The sequence below is a fragment of the Aedes albopictus genome, chromosome 2 (assembly GCF_035046485.1).
Source record: "Aedes albopictus strain Foshan chromosome 2, AalbF5, whole genome shotgun sequence".
NCBI classification, from domain to species: domain Eukaryota; kingdom Metazoa; phylum Arthropoda; class Insecta; order Diptera; family Culicidae; genus Aedes; species Aedes albopictus.
Window position 1 is genome coordinate 346,956,768 of NC_085137.1, and position 26,456 is coordinate 346,983,223.

Here is a 26,456-nt window from a genome sequence, read left to right on the forward strand (position 1 = left end):
TCTGGGCATGGTTTTTTCGCAACAAGATGATGAGAATCAATTCATACAAGGATGACAGCCTCAAGAATCACGTGCTGCTTTTCAAAAACGCACACAAGGGATATGTAGAGGTTTTACCTATTTTGATGAGCTGCCATGACAGCCGGAGACGTTCAGTGGTATCGTCACAGATGGGTAGTGTTTATCAACGAAAAACACTGAATTGCCCCTCATTTCGCAATAAAAAAAGAGTTTGGCAATTTTTCTTCGGAATCCTAGTCAGACTAGTCAAGGCACTCAGGACACTGCATAGATGACCTGATTGTTGAACAAACGTGCGGAAGGGGTTGTTGCTAAAATTTACCACCGTTGTGCAGATTTTTAGAGAGGTCAACACTGAAAAAGTGAGAAAATGTGTGAAAAATAAAGATAAATAACTTCAATGATATTTTTCCATGAAAGTACAATAAACAACCTTTGTTTTGAGGGCTTCACCTTTTATGTTGTTATTCCATCCCTAAGATATACGTGATTTTGTCATTCCGGATTCTAAATGAACATAGCTTTAGAACTTAGGATGTACTTTTAACTGAATCTTGGATGAAATCCGAGGAAAATTCTTAATAGAACCCTAGGAAAATTTTCTTAACAGTATCTGGAGTAACTTCTCGTAAACTCCTTGATGTTATTCCCAGAAAAAACATATTGAGGGATGTAGATAAGTATAAAAATTAATTAATTTTGGATGTAATCCATAGAAGATTTCCTTCGACATGATATCCTTGGAAAAAATATGGAGGAATCTCATAAGTATTTTGTGAAGGAATTTCCGGCGAAGTTTCTAAAATAATAAGAATCCTTGAAAGAATGTCTGAAGGAATCTTTGCAAGAATTTCTGAAGAAATCTGTGGAAGATTTTTTAAGTGAAATTAAAAAAAAAATGAAAACTGCTGAAAAAAAACTGTGATTTTCTTACAGGAATCCGTGGATGATTTCCTGAAGAAATTTTACGGAAACCCGAGCAGAAGGGAATAACAACAGCATAAGGAACTGTGTTATTTGTGCAAAATAACTGAATAATAAAATCGATTATTTTCAAGTTATTACCATAACATATTGTGTTATAAACTTGTCTGTCATAAGCGGCAAAATAACAAATTCCATAACAAAAACATGTTCCTGGAAAACCATTTCAATAACTTGTTTTGTTAGTTTCAATAACAACTTAATAACAGTGAATTCGGAAAATATTTCCATAACCAATTTTGATATTTATATGTTATTGATAGTAATCGGAGAGTAGAATTTGCTATGATATCAAACTCGTTACTAAATAAGTTACAATACTTAGGCCGATATTGTAAATATTGTACAGATTATTACAACTTTTCTGGAAATTTTGTTTTAATTCCTCCGATTTTCCCTGGATTCTAGAATTATGTCGAATATTCCTCCTGGATTCTACAAGGATTCCGCCAAAAATTTTGCTATTATTTCTCCTGAACTTCTTCTGATGATTCCTACAGGACTTTCACTAGAAATGTTTGCAATATTTTTTTCTAAAATTCCTCTATTTATTTCTCTAAGGATTCCGTCAAAAACTCCTTTTGCGTTTGTCAAGTGACTTTGTCATAAAATTCTTCCAGAAATTCGTCGACAGATTTGATCTTAACTTTTCCGTAAATTACTTCAAAAATATTCCAGAAATTTCTCCGAGAGTTCTTCAACGGAATCTTCCATGGATTTTCAAAGACTCTTCTAGAAATTCCTCCAGAATCCTGCATTGAATCCCTTCAAGGATTTCTTCAGAATTTCCTGTGATCATTAGTCCTGAAGTTCATCTTGAAATTTCTTTGAGGATTTCATCAGGAGTTTTTCCGAATGTTTCTCCAGGGGTTTTTCAAAAGATTTTGCCAAGAACTCTAAACATTGCTCAGAAGAATTACCTTCGGAATTTCTAAGAAAATTGCGCCAGGAGTTCTTTTGAAGACTTCTCCAGGTATTTATCGAAAGATTCCTCCAGAACTTCCAAGTGCTTATCCGAAAATTATTTAATGAATTCTTAAAAGGAGTCGTTCAGAAATTTCCTTCTAACCTGAATACAAAAATGGAACAACACAAAGGGACAGGTCATAATTGTCGAATTGTTGCTGTGATTTCAAAATTTGTTACTGTTGTATTATTGCTGATAAGTTGATCAATAGTACAACAAAACATGTTATTTAAATGTAATTTAGTTAATGTATATCAATAGCTTGATTATAACAAAATGAGATTGTCCAACAAAACTTGTTATGGAAAAGCTATGCCTTGATAATTTAATAATAACAAAACAAGATTTAAGAACAGGTTATGTGATTTCGTAGTTATTAACTTGGTATTCTCCTCTGCTCGGGAACCCATGGAATATTTCTAGACCATTTTTTGAAAAATTTTCTGGAGGATCCTCTATCGTTCCATGAAAGATGTTCTAAATAACTAAAGAACAAAACCGTGTAAGACTTTCCGAAAGGTATTCCTGAAGGATTTTTAATAGAAATACCTGGAGAAATATCTGCAGATCTCCAAGCAAAGCTTTATAAAAATAACCTGGAGTAACCCGAGCAGATGAGAATATCAAATGCATAACAACAGAATTACATAGCCTGTTTTTATATCATAGTTTGTTATTATTAACTTATCAAAGTATTACTTTTTCATAACATGTTTTGTTGGGCAACCTTATTTTTTATGATCATGTTATTGAGATTCATCCACTAAATAACATTTCAACAATGTACTTTGTTGTAGACCAAGTTTTGTTATTATTCTACTATTGAAAATGTACAAATATGTGATGAACTGTAGCACAATAATAACAAGTTTTCAAATTCACTGCAAAATTCGTTGTTATTAAGTTGTTATGGAATCTAACAAAACATGTTATTAAATTGGTCTTCCAGGTACATTTTTTTGTTACGATTTTTGTTATTTTGCCGCTTATGACAGACAAGTTTATAACATAATTAGATATGTTAATAACACAAAAATGACTGATTCCATTATATAGTTATTATGCCAAAATAACATATTTTATTGTGCGTTTGATATTCTCTTCTGCTCGGGAATCTCTAGAAAAAAGGGAAATGAGGAGAAAATTCTAAAGGAAACTAAGGAAGTTCTGAAGAAATATTTAATAATAATATATAAATATTCGTCAAGTTGTCTTGGCGTACTTTCCAAAGGCATCTATGGCAGAATTTCTGAAAAATTCCATGATTTTTTTTCCCGAAAGAAGCGCTGGAAAAATTTTCGAAGTGAGTTTTTTTGGGCAATTTTATTAAGATATCCATGAAAAACTGGAGAAACCCCAGGAGGAAATTTTCGAATAAATCTTTGATAGATTTTTTTAAGGAGCATGTAGAAGAATTTCAAGAAAAAATGGTAAGGTTATCCTGACAAATATTTCATTTATTTGTAGGGATTTTTAAAGGAATCCTGGAAGAAGTTCCAATATCACAGAGTTTTTAATTGTACGTGTGAGGGCACACAAAAATTTGAAAACATTCAGAGGTAACTTACTTTTTCTACATATGATGCCACAATCCAATATCATAGCAATTTCAGCATGATCCGCCAAGGGTTCGACCCATTACCCGTGTCAACACCGAAGCTCCATTTTTTTAACTAGTCCATTTATTTGGGGCTCAATCGTAGGCTCCATCATTACAGGAGATACAAATATCCATCCGTAGCATAAAATCGAACAGGACCTCGGGGGTGGATCATATATTAGCCAAGATGTTCAAAGCTGACCCCGTAGTATCTGCACAACTGCTGCAAAATATGGGAAACCGCAGCATTCCCGGTCGACTGGATGCAAGGCGTCTTAATAAAGGAGCCCCAAAAGGGTAACCTCACTGTATTGGATAATTGACGGGGTATCATGTTGCTGTGCATCTTTCTAAAAGTCCTCTGCAAAGTGATCCTTAATCGGATACAGGACAAGATTGACGAAACTCTACGGCGGCACTAACAAGCAGGATTCCGTACCGGACGATCATGTGTGGGCCATGTTATCACGATCCGCATCATCGTGGAGCAAATCAATGGATTCCAAGAAATTCTCTACATTGTGTTAACCCGTAGGCTACGGGGCTTACGACAAAATTTCAAACCGCTGCCAAAGACGCAAACATCGATATTTTTCAATGAAATTTTGAGGTTCACTTCACTATTAGTTGTAGTTTCAATATGCTGGGAGCCACAAAAATTGGAGCCACAAGGACAATTTTATTCCGGTGGACGTCTGGGTCAGGAGGGGTAAAAATTGCACAACCTTCCTTTTAACAAGACCCCATTAGTTGGAATTCAAATGAATTCATCTGGAAAGTTGTTAGTTCTATCTATTATTGTATATTACGTCAGGCCTGGGGTTCAAGAAGTAAATAGGTGGTGTAGAACTTTTTCCAGGCTTCCAAAATATTTTCAATTTTGAGTCTGATTTCTAAGCGCTTGTAAAAGATTTTAAGGTACGCAAGAAGTAGATTTTTCTATCCTAAGCTGGGTCTTAAGCATATTGAATTTAACTTTAAGTAAAACTTGATGGCAACACACTGTTTCTGTTAGAAAATCATGTTTTCCACGAAAGTAAGACGATTTTACAAGAAATTGCCTACTTTTAGGCGATGAATGCGGTACCTTTTGTGAAACATTAAACGCCTGAAAGTAGGCATTTTTTTTTGTAAAATCGTGTTACTTTCATGAAAAACATGATTTTTCTAACGAAAACATTATGTTACCATCAAGTTTTACTTATAGTTTAATTCAATATGCTTAAGACCTAGCTTAGGACAGAAAAATCTACTTCTTGCGTGACTCAAAATCTTTTACAAGCGCATAGAAATTAGACTCAAAATTGAAAATATTTTGAAGGCTTGGAAAAAAGTTCTACACCACACACTTAAAAATTCTGAAATTTGCACAAGACAGAAACATCAATGAACGTGAACATTTTCAAGACTGAATCACAAATTGGACTCAATTTCACGCGCATCATGTAAGTCCTGGTTGGTTGCGTTAGATGTCAACAAATCCACTTCACCAGAAACGTAGAATTAGTATCACATTCATCTGCCACCTTCCAACTCGGTGAAATAGCCGAGAGCTAAGAGATGTGGCTCACAATCAGCAGATCCTGAGTTCGAATCCAGGCATGTTAATATTATACTTTTATATGTTTTATTTATCAGATCAGCTCTAGCGATTGCTAGACGCTAAGAAAATATAAGTCCTAGGAGACGTAAATTTACATGTTTTGATCTCTAAATTTGTGTCTTTGAAGACGCTCGTATATGTCAGGTTCAGGATACCTAAAATTACATGATTTTTTTTAGGTGTGTAGCTTACCAGGATATCGAACATGTCGTGTGGGGATGCAATGAGTATCATGAGGTCAGATCTGAGCTGCATGAAATTCTCCGGGTCCAAGGAAAACAACAGAAACCCGTTAGAGAAGTGTTGACAGGACTTGATTTGGAATACTTGAACCTGATTTACCAGTTTTTGAAACGTGTTGATGTCAGAGTTTGATGTAGTACGTTCCTTGTTTTCGTTGTCTGCCCTTTGGTTTTGTTGTTCGACCCTGTCTGTCGTCGTCCTCCTTCCGTTTGTCCTCTTCTTGTCGTTGTCTACCAATAAAGTTCGTTCTTTTTGGTTCCCTTACAGATAAGGACAATTTGTCCCATCAATGTTTTTAGTATAAGTTAGCAAATAATTTAATTTTAAACCCATAAACCCGTCCTTCCCAATTTTATTTTATTTTATTTTTTCAATCCTTAACCTCGAAACAGCCGCGAGAACTTTGGCTTCCCCAACTAACATAGTCTTAAGGCAGTAATAAATTGTAAAATGTAAAATCAATGTAAAAACAAAAGATTTCGGCTCAGTTATGCCGATGTGGCGCCCGAGCCTTCCAAATAAACGAATAAGTAAAAAAAAAAACTAATAGTGAAGTGAACCTCAAAATTTCATTGAAAAATATTGATGTTTGCGTCTTTGGCAGCGGTTTGAAATTTTGTTGTAAGCCCCGTAGCCTACGGGTTAATCACGAAAAAGCTTTCGACCTTCTTAACCATGCAAACATGTGGGGAGCCCTCAGGCGCAAGGGTGTCCCTGAGAAAATCATCGGCCTCATTGAAGCACAGATCATGGCATTTTCGTGCAGAGTACTGTACAACGGTGTCTTGTCCGATCCTATCCAGTTCGTTGCTGGAGTGAGGCATGGATGTATGCAAAACTGCACACCTAAAAAAAATCATGTAATTTTAGGTGTCCTGAACCTGACATATACGAGCGTCTTCAAAGACACAAATTTAGAGATCAAAACATGTAAATTTACGTCTCCTAGGACTTATATTTTCTTAGCGTCTAGCAATCGCTAGAGCTGATCTGATAAATAAAACATATAAAAGTATAATATTAACATGCCTGGATTCGAACTCAGGATCTGCTGATTGTGAGCCACATCTCTTAGCTCTCGGCTATTTCACCGAGTTGGAAGGTGGCAGATGAATGTGATACTAATTCTACGTTTCTGGTGAAGTGGATTTGTTGACATCTAACGCAACCAACCAGGACTTACATGATGCGCGTGAAATTGAGTCCAATTTGTGATTCAGTCTTGAAAATGTTTACGTTCATTGATGTTTCTGTCTTGTGCAAATTTCAGAATTTTTAAGTGTGTGCGTAACGATTTTGGGTGAACTATTCAGTGATTTCACTGGAGATTGAGGTGACAATTTATCCTGCAATGTGCTACTTTTACACATTTTTTGTGTGATCTGGAAATCGTATACTTAAACGTAGGTCTTTGCTCAATTTGTAGCCAATCAAGTATGTTGAGATAAGAACCAGAATGTAGCCGATGGAACAGTTCTGTTGCAAACGCCATCACAATAATAGCCCGGAACAAACAGTTTGCGACAAAATGTGCGGTCCTATTTCTGTAGGTATTTACTTGCGTTCACCGAAGCGCAATGTTTCAGGCTGAATGATTAATTCGATTGTAGACATCCAATATTTGCCTTTCGTTATGGCGACGCGAAGCCATCGTCAAATTGGTACGCATCGTGTGTATCGATCTGTGGTGTGGTAGCCAAAACTCACACAGTGCGTTACCTATACTGCAATATGTTCATTTGAGCAAAACCAACAACCGATGTCAGCGAGGTGTATAAATGTGGTTGAGACAACGTTTGGATACAATTGTGGTAACGAACGCCAGTTCAATCTAAGGAAATCTATATAAAACCACATGGCATAGAAGTGGCGTTAACACAACGAGCTTAACTTTTTGGGCAATTCAATTTAATTTAGAGACATTGAAAACAAATTCTATACTACGAGTATAATGTTACAAATCTCTTGAAAATCTGTACCAGTAGGGTGCCTGTACCAGTTATCGCACCACCTAAGAAAAACAATTTTTACAAAAATAAGAAGAAGACCGACGAATGTAAACAATAAGTCAAATGATTGATTAGTTTTCATACTTTACAAAAAAATATGAAAACGGAGCCAAAACTTCTTTTAGTATTTATTACGGCGTGTGCCAATGATAAGGTATGCGCACAGCAAAATCTAGCCACGGTCTATGAGCCGTATCTTTTTTTATTGGTCAACATAGATATGCTACCAATACCGCTAACGCAACGTCATTGTGTGTGTGAACGTTTTGATATACGATTTGTTGACAGACATTCATTGTTGTAAAAATGGAGTCGAAAGAGCAACAAGTACGTGAAAAAATTCTGCACAAAAGTGTGGAAAATCCATCTATGTCGCATCATGACATAGCTAGATCACTTGGAGTCCCCTGATCGACATTAAGTAGTATCCGGGATCGATTGACTCTTGAACGGAAACCAGGATCTGGTGGAAAACGAAACGACAGCTTTAAATCCCAGCGGAATGCAGTGCTTAGATTGGTTAAACAAAACCCGAACCTTTCCATCCGAGATATTGCTAAAAAGGTCAAAAAATCATATTCTTTCGTTCAAAAAGTGAAGAAAGCGGCAGGATATAGGTCGTACAAAGTGATCAAAGCTCCAAACAGGAACGAGAAGCAGGAAACCAGTTCGAGAACAAGAGCGCGTAAGCTGTATGACACGTTGTTGACAAAATTTGACTGTGTGGTAATGGATGAATGTCAAAGCAGACTTCAAGCAGCTTCCTGGTCTCGAGTTTTATACCGCATTACAACGTGGCAAGGTCGGCGAACATTTCAAGGCCAAAAAGTTGTCGAAGTTCTCTAAAAAAGTTCATGGTTTGGCAGGCAATTTGTAGTTGTGGTTTGAAGAGCAAAATCTTCATAACTACTGGTACCAACAACCAACAAATTTATGTCAACGAGTGTCTGCAAAAACAGCTTCTACCATTCATCCAAAAGCACACGAGTTCTGTGCTGTTTTGGCCTGATTTGGCATTTTGCCATTAAACTGGCTCAGGAGTGGTATGCAGAGAACAGCATCAACATTGTACCAAAGGACTGCAATCCCCCAAACACTCCGGAACTACGTCCAATTGAAAGATATTGGGCCATAGTGAAGCGAAACCTTAGGAAATCGAAAGGAACGGCAAATAATGAGAAATATTTTGCTAAAAAGTGGGAAAAGGCATCCAAACAGGTGACTGAGGACACTGTGCAGAACTTAATGGATGGAGTCAAACGCAAAGTTAGAGCTTACGGATATAGTAAGACCGAATGACAATATTTTCATGTAAATGAGTTGTCAATTGATCCTCTGTTATGATGTTTTTTTTTCAGATTTGGAAATAAATGAAATTAAAATTATACTGAGAGTTTTTCTTTGGCTAGATTTTGCTGTGCGCATACCTTAGGAACCCTGTACCAGTTATGGACACATTTGTTAATGTGGGTTCCACTTCGCACTATTTCTTATGGGATTTATCATAACTGGTACACTATGGCGAAATAGGGTGCAAAGAGGCCGAAAAGTTACGGCAAATGATTTATTTCCACTATAATTTAAGCAAATTGTGAAGTTTGAATTATTGCAATCATCTTTTGTGATCGTGATCTTTTGTTCACGGAATTTTTCTTGTTGATTTGTATCTTTAAAGGTTGAAAATCAACTATGGTGAATTTGAGGTACTATAGCCATAACTGGTACACTGAGCCTAATCAATTTTCACCGAAAGCATTTGCTTCACAACTTACGGGACGTAGTTGAAGTACAACTCTAGGGATTGTTTTTTTTTTTCAATTCCTAAAGATTTTTCAATGTCTTCAGAAATTGTAGAATGAATGCCAAAAAAGCGTCAACTTCTGGCAAGACATATGTTTGTATCCCCAGTCTTATCTAAAACCTCCTTCGCTTCCGTCGACACCCAATTCATAAACTTTGGATCGCTGCAGTCAAAATAATGAAAGCTCCACAACGACCAAACTTTTCCCGTCAAGTAACTCTCCCGGCGCGGCGTAGTCTGTTTCTTTTCGGTAAAACCAACACTCGTTTCTGCCAACCACAGTTGCTATTAATTTCTTCTACTGCTGCTGGCGTCCATTCGCGCGCGCACCCAAACTGTCCTCCATTTCTCCTACCCAGTCCGCGCGAGGGGACACCTAACTAAAGGCAATAAAAAAGTAAGCACAGCTGAGAAGTTTTTCTCGTTATGTGTTTTTCTGCCCCGGCACAGTACTGATGGTAGCCGTCAGTATCAGTCTTATGCGACGAGTTTTCTCTGCTCGTGAAAGTGCAACCAACCAACAGGCCATCCAGGAAGAAACCGACTTGACTCAGACTGTGTGGTACACCAAAAGGGTTGCAAATGTTTCCGGCACCAACCAACGCGGTGGCACTATCGAAAATTACTACTGCATTAATACAGTGTAAGTAGCAGCAAGCAACAGCCAGCGGTGGAAGTATGAAATTTTATGTTCACAAGCGTGCTCGTGCTGCTGTTGACGATGGTTGACATCAAGTTGGATGTTTTCTGTTCAAGTTGGAGATGAAGCAACTTCAACTACATTACTAGTTGATACACCGTGTAGTAGACCTAAGTGTATTTGAACTATGTTTCTATTTTTTATTTCAGCAGTCAAAAAGATAGCTACGTGTTTAGTGAGATGCGTTTTGTGTCTACCAGATACATGAATAGCCTAGCTATGCCGAGCTCTGTAATCAACGGGATAATCTTTCAAACAAAGTTACATACACAATCGATGAAAAGTTTAAATCTCAAGGGTTTTTTTTTATTCTTCAACCACTTAACCTAATTTTACAGCTCTTTTGTCCACTAGGGCACTACGTGAGCGATTCCAATTGAACGCTGCACTTCCACTTTTGTACAGCGCCTAAATGTATTCTACTCTATTCTACTGTATTGAACTAGTCGCCTTTGTGCTTCTTTCATTCTTCTACCCTGTCCATGGTAGAATGATGAGCACGATGATGCTGATGTGTGGCTGTTGTTCCTTCTCCAGTCCGATTGGGGGTCCATTATGAGAGTTGCAGTTCGCCGATATCTAATTTCCGGGTCCGTTAGAGCTATATGCTCCGAAGAGGGTCAGGTGCCAGCTGCTCTCGGGGGGAAGAGCAGCTGACGAAAAATTGCAAGTGCCGGGGCTGGGTTCGAACCCATGACCATCCGCTTATGAAGCGAACGTGTGGACCACTGTGCCACGGGCCCCGACTAAATCTCAAGGGTTGGCATGGTAGTTTGAAAAGCCCATTCATCAATTTATTTATATCGTGTAATACCCTGTAAATATACACTTTGTTGTATTAGGTACATCACATCTTGATGCTGTTTGAACCACTTTGCAGAATTATGGCAGATTAGAAAACTTCAATTGCTTGCAGGTCCTACTCGAGCATGTCTCGTGTCCGCAGCGAGCTCGTGGTTCATTCTTCTCCGCCACACACCGTTCTCCTGCACGCCGACAAAGATCGTCCTTAGCACGCGTCGCTCGAAAACTCCGAGTGCATGAAGGTCCTCCTCGAGCATCGTCCATGTCTCGTGTCCGTAGAGAACCACCGGTCTTATTAACGTATTGTACAAGGTACATTTGGTGCGGGGGTGAATCTTTTTGCACTTTGTCTTAGCCGCATTCACCACCAGTCCGACCTTTGCTGCTTCACGTTTCAGGCGGGTGTACAGTTCTGCCACCGTTCCAAATGTTCTAGCAATAATATCCATGTCATCCGCAAAACAGACAAATTGGCCGGATTTCGTGAAGATCGTACCCCGGCTGTTGAGCCCGGCTCGTCGCATCACACCTTCCAGTGCGATGTTGAAGAGTAGGCATGAGAGTCCATCACCTTGTCTCAGTCCCCGGCGAGATTCAAATGAACTGGATAGTTCACCCGAAACTCTTACGCATTTTTACACACCGGCCATCGTTGCTTTAATCAGTCTTGGCAGCTTCCCAGAAAAGCCGTTTTCGTCCATGATTTTCCATAGCTCTGCGCGGTCGATACTGTCGTATGCCGCTTTGAAGTCGATGAACAGGTGATGCGTTAGGACCTGGTATTCACGGCATTTTTGGGGGATTTGCCGTACGGTAAAGATCTGGTCCGTTGTCGATCGGCCGTCGATGAAGCCGGCTTGATAACTTCCCACGAACTCAGTCGTTTTAGGTGACAGACGACGGAAGATGATCTGGGATAGCACTTTGTAAGCAGCATTCAAAATAGTGATCGCCCTGAAGTTCTCACATTCCAAATGATCGCCTTTCTTGTGAATGGGGAAGATTACCCCTTCCTTCCCTTCCTCCGGTAGTTGTTCGGTTTCCCAGATCCTGACTATCAGCCGATGCAGACAGGAGGCCAACTTTTCTGGGCCCGTCTTGATGAGTTCAGCTGCGATACCATCCTTACCAGCTGCTTTGTTGGTTTTGAGCTGGGGAATGGCATCCTTAACTTCCCTCAGCGTGGGTTGGTTCCGCTGCACTGACGTCGTCGTTTCCTCCACTGCCGTGGGCTCTCGTGCCTACGTTCTCCACGCCGTTCAGGTGCTGATCGGAGCGCTGCTTCCACCTTTCGATCACCTCACATCCGTCCGTCAGGAGGCCTCCATTTTTATCCCTGCATATTTCGGCTCGCGGCACGAAGCCGTTGCGGGATGCGTTGAGCTTCTGATAAAACTTCCGTGTTTCTTGGGAACGGCACAGCTGTTCCATTACTTCACACTCCGCTTCTTCCAGGCGGCGCTTTTTCTCCCGAAAGAGGCGGGTCTGCTGTTTCCGCTTCTGTTTGTAACGTTCCACGTTCTGTCGGGTCCCTTGCTGCAGCATTACCGCCCTCGCTGCGTTCTTCTCCGCCAAAACCGTTCTGCACTCTTCGTCGAACCATTCGTTCCGTTGATTCCGGTCCACGTACCCGATGGTGCTCTCGGCTGCGTCGTTGATGGCTGCTTTCACTGTACTCCAGCAGTCCTCTAGAGGGGCCTCATCGAGCTCGTCCTCGTCTGGCAACGCGGCCTCGAGATTCTGCGCGTATGCTGAGGCGACATCCGGTTGCTTCAGGCGCTCTAGGTTGTACCGTGGCGGTCGCCGGTACCGTACATTGTTGACGACGGAGAGTTTTCGGCGCAGTTTGACCATCACCAGATAGTGGTCGGAGTCGATGTTGGCGCCACGATAGCTCCTGACGTCGATAATGTCGGAGAAGTGCCGTCCGTCAATCAGAACCTGGTCGATTTGCGATTCCGTCTGCTGTGATGATCTCCAGGTGTTACGATAAGGGAGGCTGTGTTGGAAAAGGTGCTACGTATGGCCATATTTTTGGAGGCGGTGAAATCAATGAGTCGTAGGCCGTTTTCGTTCGTTTGCTGGTGGGCGCTGAACTTACCAATCGTCGTTCTGAATTACTCCTGCTGGCCTACCCTTGCGTTTATATCTCCTATGATGATCTTGACATCGTGGCTTTTGCAGCGATCGTACTCGCGTTCGAGCTGCGCGTAAAATGCGGCCATGTCATCATCAGTGCTTCCGGAGTGTGGGCTGTGCACGGTCATTATACTAAAGTTGTGGGCTTCGTGGCCGAGCGGTTAGCGGTGTCAGTCGTTTAGGCGTCTCGTAAGCCTCGGAGTGTGGGTTCGATTCCCGCTCCAGTCGGGGAAAACTTTTCGTCAAACGGAAAATTCTCCACTGGGCCACTGGGTGTTCTATGTGTTGTCCGTTGTCAAATGTTAGTAATATTCAGTCTGTAGAGGCCGCAAGGTCGAAGATGGTGTATTGTCTTTTTTAAGTTGAAGAATCGGTCCTTGATCCTCAACCTGCACATGCTTTCGTCGATCGGCCACCAACCGATCACGCGCCTCTGCATATCACCCATGAAAGCTCACCGATGAAAGCTGTTCCCAGCTCGCGTGTGTTGCCGCAGCTCTGGTAGATGGTATGATTACCTCTAAACGTTCGCACCATGGATCCTGTCCAACACACCGCCTGCAGATCTACGATGCCGAACCCGCGGTCCTTCAGTAGATCGGCGAATATGCGGGTGCTCCCAATGAAGTTTAGAGATCGGCAGTTCCACGTACCGAGTTTCCAATCGCAAGTCCATTTTGTTCGCTGGGGTCGTTGCCGTTGGTCTCGGTTCGTATTATTCTGTTGCTGATTTTTCGTTACAATGGTTTTTTTACGGCTGGCTCGTAGGGCCTGACACCAACCCCCTACTTTCCAGGGGACCATAGTGCACAGTTGAGCTTAGAGTCCTTCCCTGGCACTCGGACGTAGTTCAGCCGCCCCTAACATGGAGATCAGACGCTGTTGTGAGCCGCTCCTCGTGGAGAACAGACGCTAAGGTTTGCAGAAGCAACCGCACCCCCCCCCCCCCCCCTTCCCTGTCGGCCTACGACCTACGGGGTTAGTTACCCGATCTTCCCTAAGGTTGCTCATAGTTTCCGGCCGGTACTGCGAGGAGGTAGGGATAGGAGTTGCTGGGCAGAGGCTAGTGGATCACATTGGGATCTGAATAGCTCAGCATACCCAGGCTTTACCGTGCCGGACAATTTCATAACATAATTTAAATTATAGAGTTAGGTTTACACGTCACCGTGTAAAAGTTTGGGGTCACCCCTTAGTATGTTGCGTCGTGCATAAGTTTGGAAAAAAATAGCGTATTATAAGGATATAGGGTTGCCGGGGTCCGTGGCGCTATTGGTCACACGTTTGCTTCATAAGCAGATGGTCGTGGGTTCGATCCCAGCCCTTGGCTTTCGTCAGTTGCTATTTCCTCCTGAGAGTTGCTGACACTGACTCTCTGCTGAACTAATGGCTTAAATGGACACGGTCACGGATACTTTGACATCGGCGAACGGCAACTCATAATGGACCCCCAATTGGACTGGATAAATGAACAACCCACAGCTACACATCAACGTCCTCGTGCTCATGATTCTACCATTATAGGGTAGAAAGTGAAAGTAGCGCAATGGCAATGGTTTGGTATAGTAGAATTAGAATAGAATACATTTAGGCGCTGTAAAAAGTGTAAGTACAGCATCCAATTGGAATCGCTCACGCAGTGCCCTAGTGGACAAAAGAGCTGTAAATTAGGTTAAGTGATTGAAGAATAAAAAAACAAGATATAGGGTTTCATTATGAATGATCAAGGTCTTGAAGGTTTTTGATACCAAACTAGAAAATCTGTATTTTTACTTTCTTGCTCATATTAAATTGTATACGGCGAAGTAATTCCAGTCAGCAAATAGTAGTCTCCAGCAACGCGGCTGCTGTAGACACCCATTTTCGATTTTTGGCCCAAGAGTCCCAAAAGACAGGTCGGACACGTATTTCCCGTGTAAACGTTTTTAGGATTCAGCGCCAATCGGAATAGGGTATAGGCGTGCACATGGCTGCAAGTGATCGGTTCGGCAACTTCCGCGTTCGAGAATAGCGGTATCGCACAGTTCGGTTGAGGAACCATTCCGTAATTCGGGTAGAAGTTCTCATGTCCATCGGCTACGCAAACGCCCCAGAAGCATCGGGAGGTGATGATCATTTGCACATACTTGGCATCCGACTTGTCCAAACGCTTGGAAGTTCCGATGTCGAACGGCATCTTAAACAACGGACTGGCCGGATCCAAACCATAGATAGCTCCAAGCTGACCGCCCAGAGCACTACCAGCGTTTCCTGCAATTTGAGCTCCCATACTGTGGCCAACCAGTGTGATATCTTTCAGAGCGATTCCACTTGACGATACGGAGGTGATGAACTCGGATACATATTTCGCCACAGTGAAGGTATGTTGGAATGCCATATAGTAACCGAAAATTGCGAGATTTCCCCAATCTACTACACATACGTTAGTGTCGAAATATTTGAGGTAATCAGCAGTCATATCCTTGATCCAATTGCGGCTTCTGTTATCCAACCAACCATGAATGATAAACACCAATGGTTTTGATTTAGAAATCTTGGATGCCATACTACTGTCGTTAACCATCGTCTGTACCAGATTCGGATTGTTTCTGTAATTGTGGGTTTCATTATTCTATTGATTAAATCAAGCATGAATTTAATCTTACCGATTTCCGCACCAGAAAGTGATGTCCACAGAAAGTGGATTACCAGTAGATCCCCCATTCAATATCACTTTGGTTCCGTTTGCCAACGCACCAAACAAACTATCCATCAGTTGAGCGGCATCGAAATCGGTATCGGCAGTAAAGATATTCAACAAACCAGCAAAAGCTCTATCGCCAAGTAAGGCAAGGACAGCAATCTTTAGTAAAAACTTCATTTTTCAGATTTTTGCTGATAACGGTATAACCAATCAGCAACACCTCCGACAACCAATTTGATAAAATTTGCCAAAAAATTCGCGCTAATATTCAATTTTGATAAAAAGGTTACCATTGTTGGATTGGATCGTGTGTGATCAAGTGCCTTTTCTATCTATATAGACAACAATGCTTTCTGTTTAGTAAAATATTAAGGTGTCTGAAATAGCAAAATAAATAAAAGGGTAACTTACCACTTCAACCTTTTATCTTTAAAACGACAAATATAGTCACTGAGAGATGATTTTTGCATAAACAAAAATCCTATTTCAGAGCATCACCGAGTACAGTTAAGAATCGTTTGCCGAACTTCAATTACTATCGTCAATTCTTGGTGAAGATAGGTTGGTTCTATGCATCCGTGACATTCAATTCAGCAAAAGGGCAATTATTATTTTGCATGGCACGTGACATCTAAAAATATTGAGTAATAATGCAAGAGCAGTTTCGCAAAAGTGTATTAGGCATCGTACACAAATTACGTAACGCTATAGGGGGAGGGGGGAGTCTAGCTTAGCGTTACGAGCCATACAAAATATTTTTGGTTTTCATACAAAAAGCGTTACAAGGGGGAAGGGGGGAGTCTGAAATCGCCGATTTTAGCGTTACGTAATTTGTGTACCATGCCTTAGGGTAAAAGCTCCCTTAGTCGAGGTAGTACCAATAGTGGTGGTAGTGGTAATTTAGCACCATATTGACCAAAAAGCTTGCAAATTACATTTTTAATAGATGCATCTTACCTAAATACTAACATTAATTCAGTTTTGTGTTCAAGATTTGCCGAAAAACCTTTTTAAATAAATTATTTTTCTTAATTTTTTTGCTCCTTTGCACCTATAGTGGTGGTAGTGTTCCCATAGTGGTGGGTCCCATAAGAATCCAATGGGATGCGCCACTATAGGAACCAATGTTAAATTTTACCTCCATAATAGGAACCGTGTGCCTATAGTTGGTGCAAGTGATTTATTAGCAAAAACTGAAATAAACAATAGTTTTTGCGTTTTTTCCAGAAAGTTTATGTGAAAAACTACCGATTAACGTTTTCAGCCTTTTTATTTTGTGGTTTTATCAATTTTATTCAATTACTAGCTGTCCCCGGCAAACTTTGTCTTGCCTACTGCGTTTTTTGACGTTTCAAGTTTTTAGCCAAGACCAAGTCCCCGGTCAAAATGTATGGAAGATCGATTTTCAAAAACTCACAATTTTTTCATGTTTTTTGCCACATAAACCTTCCTTGGGTGAAAACTAACAGAACAAAACTTAGACGACCAAAATCGGACCTTCTGTTCGCAAGTTATGCGCGGTCCCACGTATGCCACTGCATTTTTATATATATAGATTTTACTACAAGGAGCTACTAATAGCACCACTATTGGTACATTTACCCTATGAATGGCGTGTGTTCACAGCTGTATTGTCCTACCAAGCACGCTTCAATAATATAGAGTGTTGACTTAGATAGAACAATTGAGATTATTGTATCTTCAAAAAGTGTAAGTTGTTATGGCAGCAATTGGCAAAAATGATTGTAACACTAGAAAACTAGAAACCGTCAGTGTTTTGTATTCACTTTCTATTATTCTTTATAAAATCAAAACAAAACTGTATATAGGGTATGTGTTGCATCGTTAATCTCACGCTCCCATATTCATCCTATTCGAAAACAAGCGATTACGGCACCGATTGATTCCGTTCTTTTTGTTTTCATGGGTGCTCACTTCTAACAAAAAATACAAAAATAAGAAACAAAACAAACAGCGCTTCAATCCTTTGTTTTTCGTAGGATGAAAATGGGAGCCACATGCTTAAGAAGGGAACCAATACCCTAGTTATTTGCATTTAAATAAGGGTAACACATAATCAACAATAGTACCTAACCTATCATGATTGTGGATGAAATTGGTCATGCCTTGAGGCGCTTATGTAATTTGATTGATTTTTCTTTATTAAAGAGACTTTCAGCCAGTCTTGTGCATTATCACCATCATAACACAAAAAAGCCGCAACATCAACATTGCCCTTCTTCCTCCATCAACGCTACAGCCGACCGTCTCTATGTTGCTATCGAACACATTCGAGACGAACGCATTGATACGGTGGCTGCCGCCGCCACGCTCTTTCTCTGCAAATCTCTTGAGTAGCCGAACGCTTCTTAACTGTCGTTCCGACGCAGAGCTATGTCACTCACTGCTGGGTGACTCTCGTCTGAAAATGCCAGGATGAGGGTCAATTTGTTAAGTAGTATTGCATGGCGCAGCAAACACAACCATAGCACGCCCTATGAATAGAATGAAAAGCGTAGAACAAAAACTCGCTTCGGTGTTTCATCGTGTGGTTCGAAAACAAGAGACGATCGCTGCTGTTGGATGTGGTTGACTCTGCATTGAACGAGGGTTGGCTTGAGTGGCTTTTGCGTGAATCGATTATGTTTTGATGGACTGCGTTTGTCGTATGAAGTGATGGTTAGAGCGAGTGTCATTCGACATTGACCCTCCTGAAACTGCACAACCCTGCTTTCAGCCCTTGGCTGGTTCGTCTCTATGCGCTTATGTAAATGGATTTTGCTAAAATAGTTTTTTTTTGTAATAAAAAGCTTTTCTCTGTAAAATGCCTTTTTATAGCGTGAGAAAATCTGCTGCTCAGATACCCAAGAGGTGGTTCCTCGGGTTATGTGGGGATCGACCCACTAAAAACTCATTCGCTCTCTTCCTTCAAAAGCGTTCCGTCAAATGTTTGAGAGTAGTCAAGTTTATTATGCCTGCAAGGGAGCCTCCACAACTATAGTGGTACTGTCCCGAATGATGTTCAATAGCTGTGTGGTGTATACCAATAAGCGCAAGCTTCTGGCTAGTGTCGTCACTTCCATATCACAGACAAACAGACGTAACAGCTAGAGCAATTTTCGTGAAAATCCATCGTTCAGTTTACACTACCATCACCTGGTGGGAATGTTTCACGAAACACTGCGTTGTGCAATATTGTCAACAGAAGGCGCTAGTGTGAAACGTCAAACACAAAGAAAAACGTTGCGCGCGCTTCTGGTTGTGAAAGCCACAACTGAGAAGATTTAAAATGATCGTTAAAAACGTGGTCGATGAAAATTTCGCCAGTGTTACGTCAGTTTGTTTGTGCTCATACTAAGGTATGGTGGCCCAGTTTGGTGCGTTACGTTTCCTCAGCTACCATCGTAAGCTGGACAGTACGCATAGACTAAAGTGCCTAAGTAAATTGGTAATGGTACAACCATCATCAATTTTTGGACTGGTCCAACTATCATCATATACCCTATAGGGCAGTGCATGAAATTATCTCCTTATCTCTTACAGAAATTTTGTAAACAACAAGGCCACGAAACGTCAAAACCCTATACAAAATCAAAACAGTGCAGTGCCCTATAAAAGTACATCTTGTAAACTTTCAGGTTTAACCCTCACCTGGTAAGAAGCGCAGTTTAGAAAAACTCCCTCTTATTTTTTTTACTCTCTGTTGGAGGTTGGAGGATTCATTATTGATATCGTCATCATTATTGAAACTTCGAAAGCAGTTTACTCTTTAAAAACATAAAGGTTTATAATAAAAATGTGTTCACTGAATTCCATACCTCATCTGGAATACAGTGAGTGCGTTTTCATAACGAACGATGCGAACAGCTTTTGTGTTTTGAACGAGGAAACTCCTTTCTAAATTTCATTGATGATGACGATACCTATGACGAATTCTTCAACCTTAACGAGATTTTTAGGCCTAGACTAGTTTATCTCGTGACTCACATGCTACTTCCCTTCCGAACGGCCACTTTTCCTCGGGTAATACTCGGAATAATTGAACGGAACATTTTACTGCAGGGAAATGTGACAGATCCATTTGAATTTTCCGTCAGGCGTTACGTTTTCATAGTACTTATCAGGTGAGTACCAGCCATTCATTAACTACATTAGAAATGAAGCTTAGGCGTAGAAGATTACAGAAGATCCTCCAACGAACTGCATAACTCAGACTTTAACCTCTTATCAGTTCTAATTATTTGGCTTCACTAAGATTTTCCTCGAAATATTTTATTTTTTCAATGTCTTACCAGCAAAACCTGTGCTTTCAATTCGAATATTCTCCATGCTTACCTGAAAAGAGAATGAAAACAATGTTGTAGAGTCTGTTTATATCCAAGTCAATGAGAAATAATTCAAGAGGATAATAAGCTTTATTTTTGCATATTGTTTGATAATATTGAAAACAAATCGTAAACTTCTATCCTAGTAAACCATCTGAGCTCGAATCAAACATTTTCCAAAGTTCATAATATAAGTCAGGGATGTTCAAAATATCACTTGAATTCGTTTATTTAATTGGAGATAAACAGAGGTTTTACTAGCTACATATAATAAACAAACAGTTAACCTACTAGCAATTTTTTTTGTTGGTGTTTTTTTTACAAAAAGTACCAGCTTGTTACGTTTGTAAAGCAGTTGCTACATTTGTTAAATCGTTTTAAGATTTTTCAATGAATTGGGGAATGCAATTCATGGAAAATTCTTCGATTGTTGCATGGAGTGTGTTACGTTTGCAATTATTTTTATTACTTTGTATTACAGTTTCCTACCGATTTTGGCAACACCCGTTTTGGCAACAATTTCTTACCGATTTAGGCAACGTATTTTTACCAATTTTGGCAACATTTTTCTACCGATTTTGGCAACAAAAATTGTTTTTACCGAAAAATCGGTTTAAATACAAATGCCTCGCGTTTTCTATAAAAAAATCAATTCATTAAGTTTTCCAATACGAAAATTTTACATAGCATGACGTAATTTATGAACGTCACCCAAGGGGATCGTTTTATGACTTATGAATAGTCCATATTTATAATATAAGTAATTAATTCACAAAAACAAATTATTGATTTTGGAAACACTTCAATTTGGCAACATTAAATTCACCTCGTGTTGTCAAAATCGGTAAGAAACTGTACCCACTTATCCACGAGCGGCAATGGCGGCGGTGGGCATAACCAACCGGTTCGGATTTTGACGTTTCTTGGGGGAAAGTCAAAACAGTTTCATTCTCCTCCTCACCCCTTTACCCACCGTTCGATGGCGCCAACCGATTGCGATCCCCAAGAAACGTCAAAATTCGAATCGGTTATTTGTGCCCGCCGCCGCCATTATCGCTCGCGGATAAGTGATATGCCTATATTGCGGATTTTGCCCCGTAATAGACTCGCGCGCGGAAAATTGTGTCCCACCAAAATATTCTCCCACCGCACTGTAGCTGATTTCGTCATTTCAGCGCGCTTAATTAATAACTTTTCAACTATGACGTTTAGCGTCATGGTGTCTTCGAGAAAGTTTTTCGTTATAATAAGGAGCTTCTTTTGAACTATTGTTAAAAATGATCAATCCCCCTAAAAGTGAGATAGAAAATTTATTTTTTGCATTTTTCAAGATACAAGGTTGGTGTCTTCACAAAAGTTGTAGATAATGTTATTTGGAGCAACTTTGTCAAAGACGCCAAGTTTGTAACTCCGTTAATTTTCAAGATACGTTACGTTTTTTTATAATCAGCCCCTTGAAAAGAGTTTTTGCGCAATAACTTTCGAAGGATTGATTTTACATTTTTCTGATGTTCTACAAAGTTATAGATAATGGTAAAACATATAACTTCGTCGAACACGACATTCTTCTAATTTCTAAAATAAAATAGTTATAACGGTTTTTATAGTTTTTTGGGGCATATTTCATGCATATATAACCTAGCTATAGGCAATTATATGCAAATTTCTTTTTAAGCATGTGAATATACAAGTAATTGCCTCTCTTAGAGAGCCAAAACCATCAAACTGTAAGAAACTGTAAGATGTTTTTTGTACAGAAACTTTCAATCATCTATGTTACTTTTATTCATATCTTTAACATATTTATTTGACAGTTCATGGCAGCTTGCATTTTATTGTTATTGTACGTGTGTGTGAATATATGGAATGATATGTGGTGCATCCTGGAGCATTCATGAAGTACGTTACACAAAAACTTACCATCGATTTATATTTTCTTACTAACTCATAGTGCTGCATGTAGTCCACGAAAAGAGCGAACGAAGTGCCATTTTTTCTCAAATTCTAAACTTGCGCGTGACATATTTTGTGAACGCTCCCTCTAGTACATGTATACAATAGTTATAGCTAATTATAAATCTTATTGTACTTTACAGTAAGGTGCTGTTTAATCGTGATCTGACAAAAAATAACACTTTATGCGTTCTTTTCGTGGACTACGTGCAGCACTGTCAGTTAGTTAGAAAATAGAATTAGATGGTAAGCTTTCATGTAACGTACTTCATGAATGTTGCAGAATGCACCACAATCCTTTCTATATATTCATACACTTACAACAACAATAAAAATGCAAGCTGTACTCAAAAAAATATGGTGAAAATATGAATAAATCCCATATAAAAGTAACATAGATGGTTGAAAGTTTCTGTACAAAAACCATCTTACAGTCTCTTACAGTTTGATGGTTCTGGCTTTCTAAGAGAGGCAATTACTTGTATATTTACATGCGTAAAAGGAAATTTGCATATAATTGCCTATAGCTAGGATATGTATGGGGCTGTCCATAAACCACGTGGTCATTTTTTTGGGACTTTTCACCCCCCCCGCGTGGTCATTCGTCCATACAAATTTTTTTTATTAGTCCATACAAAATGATAATTGGCCGAACCCCCCCCCCCCCCCCCTCATGACCACGTGGTTTATGGACAGACCCTATGCTTGAAATATAGCCCAAAAAGCAACAAAAACCGTTATAACTATTTTATTTTTGAAATAAGCGGGATGTCGTGTTCGGCAAAGTTATGTGTTTTACCATTATCTATAACTTTGTAGAACATCAGAAAAATGTAGAATCAACCATTCGAAAGTTATTGCGCAAAACCCCTTTTCAAGGGGCTGATGATAAAAAACGTAACGTATCTTGAAAAGTAACGGAGTTACAAACTTGGCGTCTTTGACAAAGTTGCTCCAAATAACATTATCTACAACTTTTGTGAAGACACCAACCTTGTATCTTGAAAAATGCAAAAAATAAATTTTCTATCTCACTTTTAGGGGGATTGATCATTTTTAACAATAGTTCAAAAGAAGCTCCTTATTATTACAAAAAACTTTCTCGAAGACACCATGACGCTAAACGTCATAGTTAAAAAGTTATTAATTAAGCGCGCTAAAATGACGAAATCAGCCACTGTGCACCGCTTTTCCCATAGATTGGGTTTTGTCACTGCTAACGAAAACAACACGCACGCTCTTGGTTGGTGCAATGAATACATGGTTCGTTCATCTGCTAACTGCCATGCAAACTGACGTGTGAATATTTATTTTTTTCTCTTCGAAGATTTCTGCATCAACATGTCTAAAGGGTCTAACTCGTTTTGTAAACAAACATTGTTTCTGTCGCTGTAGGGTCTATCTCGATCCACCCACGCATCTGAAGGCCGTTATCAGAAAGATCAAACTTCGCTCTTTCTGATAACGGCCCCCAGATGCGTGGGTGGATCGAGATAGACCCTACAGCGACAGAAACAATGTTTGTTTACAAAACGAGTTAGACCCTTTAGACATGTTGATGCAGATTTGCTCGAAAGCCTATCAACGAATAAAAGCAATAATACTCTGGCTACGCTAATCACCCCTAACACGGACATCAAAATACAGACCGTCTTGTAGGCTTGATTTGAAATTCCTAGACCAAACACAAGTTATGAAAGTATCCAGCGCTGTGAACAAAAGGCAATCTGCCGCAAAATACGATTACAGGAATGACTGATGGACCAAGAACAATTATGAAACCTCGTCATCCTGGGATTGGACTTCGTTATCCATCTGGGCTCAATTTATATTGTATTTTGTGCATTTGTAAAGTTCCAAGTAAGTTAATACTCCAGTCTTGCGTGATATTCTCCCATTTTCCCAACAGTTTAGGGTTCCCACGTGTTTTTCAATCGCGTGCCGCTATCAAGCTCGCGATCGTTTCCTAAGTCGGCGACGTGTACCTTGTTCCCTGCTGCATACCTTTTATTCGCAATTCTTTTAATCATCATTCGTACTATAATCAGCCCACTGAAGTCTGACGTGTTTCAATCATCTTTCTCAAATAAAGATCGCAATAAAGTATCAGATCTCGATAATCTTCAGATTGGTGCATCGCAACCTCGCATAATGTTTCCGAAATCTGCTATCGGACAAAAACAACAATAGTTTTCGTTCAAATTCTATGAGCACTATAGCTGGTCAGAGTACAGTACCATCACCGACATAGTTTTTTTTGTAATGTGAGCCGCATGTTTTTTTCAAAAACTGTGCGAAAGAAGCGTGAGAAATTTATGTCGTTTTCGTTTTTGATTCAGTTCCAACCTGGGTTGGAACTGGATGAGATCACAGTTTCAACCCCAACCCGACTTCGGTTTCGCTTGTACTAAAGTTTGTTTGAGTTTGTTTGTTTACACATTTTCCGCCAATCCAGTTCCAACCCAGGTTCAAAAACGAATTCGACATTACTATCAGCGGTTGCAACAAACGGAATAAAGTGGGTGTCATACTTCACGAAGGAACCACAATTCAAAGCAATGTGTTGAAAAGTTCCAATAGCTCAAACAAACAACGCACATCAGACACGGCACATGAAAAGCTTCTGACACAGCATAAATAACAGCATGAACAGCAAATGGAATATCTTATCCGTTGTGAGGCTACTTATTTGGAAATATGTGATTTTTTCGCTAAGTATGATGCAGAATTTTCAAACCACTACGACAAAACTATCAACCACTGCAGTTCTAAAATTCAGAATCAAACTCTTGGCATTGCTGCCGACTGTGCCGTCGATAAAATTGCAGCAGAAGTGCGTATTGTGCTTTCTACGCAATTATGGTAGATGAGGCAAGAAGTTTTAAAAGGAAGAAGCAGTTGGCCAAAATATTCGCAATGTAAAAAACGTATGTGCAGAAGAACGTTTCTTGTGGTTCGTTGAATGTTCGACTACCAGAGATGCTAGTGCAATAACACAGACTATGATACAGCTAGTAAAGAATTGTGGTATTGATGAGTTGCCTATTATTGCCCAATTGTACGATCTCGGGAAAATATCGAAGAGTCCAAGCAAATAAAAGGCAAACAGTTCCGCTGGCCTTTTATATACTTTTAACTGTTCGGTAGTTAAAGTTAACCGCTAACGTTAAAATTCATTGGGTAAAAAAAAAACATTAAGCATATCACGGACATCAAAATATACATAGATGGTCTTGTACTTCAGCCCGTATCGAGACGCCTCCTTACGATTAGAAACTCCTAGACCCAACACAACTTTTGAAAGAAATTAACGCGGCGAAAAAAAGGCAATTAATTAGAAAAAAATACAATCACAGGATTGACTGATAAACCAAGAACAATAATGAAACCTAGACTTCGAGCTTCACTTATATTATGTGTCGCATGTTTGTATGTTGTGCATTTGTAATGTTCCATTTTGTTTTTCAAGTCAATTGCCATGACGGGTGATACGAAGAATGTAATAGAAGCATTTGTATGGTTCCAATGCATTCTTTTGTTATAAGGTTTCTGCATGAATTATGTTACATACAAATGAGGTTTTATTTTATGTGTAGCGTAAAGAAAAATGTTAAAGTTGTTGGGAAATACTAAAGCACGGGCTTAAAATCTGAATGCATGGTTAATTATATAAACATCAGTATAGTATCTGTGCCAAGGTCTGTGAGCCGAACATTCGCAACCGGTTCCGTATTGTGGCAAATTATCTCTCAGAAAATGGTTTAGCTGATGAACCCTAAACGGAGATGAGACAGGCTTTTGTATGAAGGCATCTCCAATAAAGCCTATTCACGAAAAGCGTTCGTTCCGTGGGTTAAAACTTGTAACGTGACAATTCTTTTTTCATTTGCGGCAAACGTTACGGTCATTCGCCCAGATGTTGCACTACCGTTGAAACGGTTGACCGTAGATATTGCTTAATATTCCCCTGTAGAATGGGGACTCCGAACATCTTTATTCAGTCTGAATGAATTCCTTTAAATTTGCATTATATGTGAGGAGAGTTTTGTACTCAAGCCTAGTGAAAAGAAACGTGAAATTCCCAGTTCTGTACTTCGTAGACAGCCATAAGTCACAATTGCTTTAGGAGTAGCAGATGTTGTTAAGAGGAGTTGGAAATTATTCTAGTAGCGCTGTACCCAAATACAACCCAAGTAACACAGAAAACATCTTTGGAAATCAAAATTATTGAAGAAGTATTATTAATGTATTATAAGTGAATTTCAAAACAATGTTTGCTTTAGGTTAGCTCTAATTATGTTTCTCGATTACAAACAACAACAAATGTATGACTTTGCTCATCGGCTTCATTAGCGTATGAAATCTGTGGGTTATACAATGATAAAACATTTCTGAAACATCAGACACCAAGTTAATCGGTAGAGCCAACAATGTTTTCGTTTTGACACTTCGCAACTTTAATGACCGAATCTAAACATGTCATAGTCGTGTGCCTAAGAAACATTCCACTCCGGTAGTGTAGTGTATCTACAGGGGGTGGCCAAAATGTTTGGGATAGGCAACTTTTTTCTCCCACAAAAAAATTCAACATACTATAACTTTTCATAGAGTGCATAAAAAAATC

General features: G+C 39.6%; 2 protein-coding genes across 2 annotated transcripts in view; both read right to left on the reverse strand.

Moving 5' to 3' along the window:
• The window catches only part of LOC134287221 (cell adhesion molecule Dscam2-like), a 452,041-nt gene that overhangs the window by 13,294 nt on the left and 412,291 nt on the right, over positions 1-26,456 (reverse strand). The window lies entirely within an intron of this gene.
• Positions 14,582-15,800, reverse strand: LOC115263186 (pancreatic triacylglycerol lipase). Its single transcript, XM_029866138.2, has 2 exons — positions 15,517-15,800; positions 14,582-15,459 (listed from the first exon to the last, which is right to left on the reverse strand). The coding sequence occupies exons 1-2, from the start codon at positions 15,729-15,731 to the stop codon at positions 14,658-14,660; spliced, it is 1,017 nt and encodes a 338-aa protein (XP_029721998.1). The 5' UTR covers positions 15,732-15,800; the 3' UTR covers positions 14,582-14,657.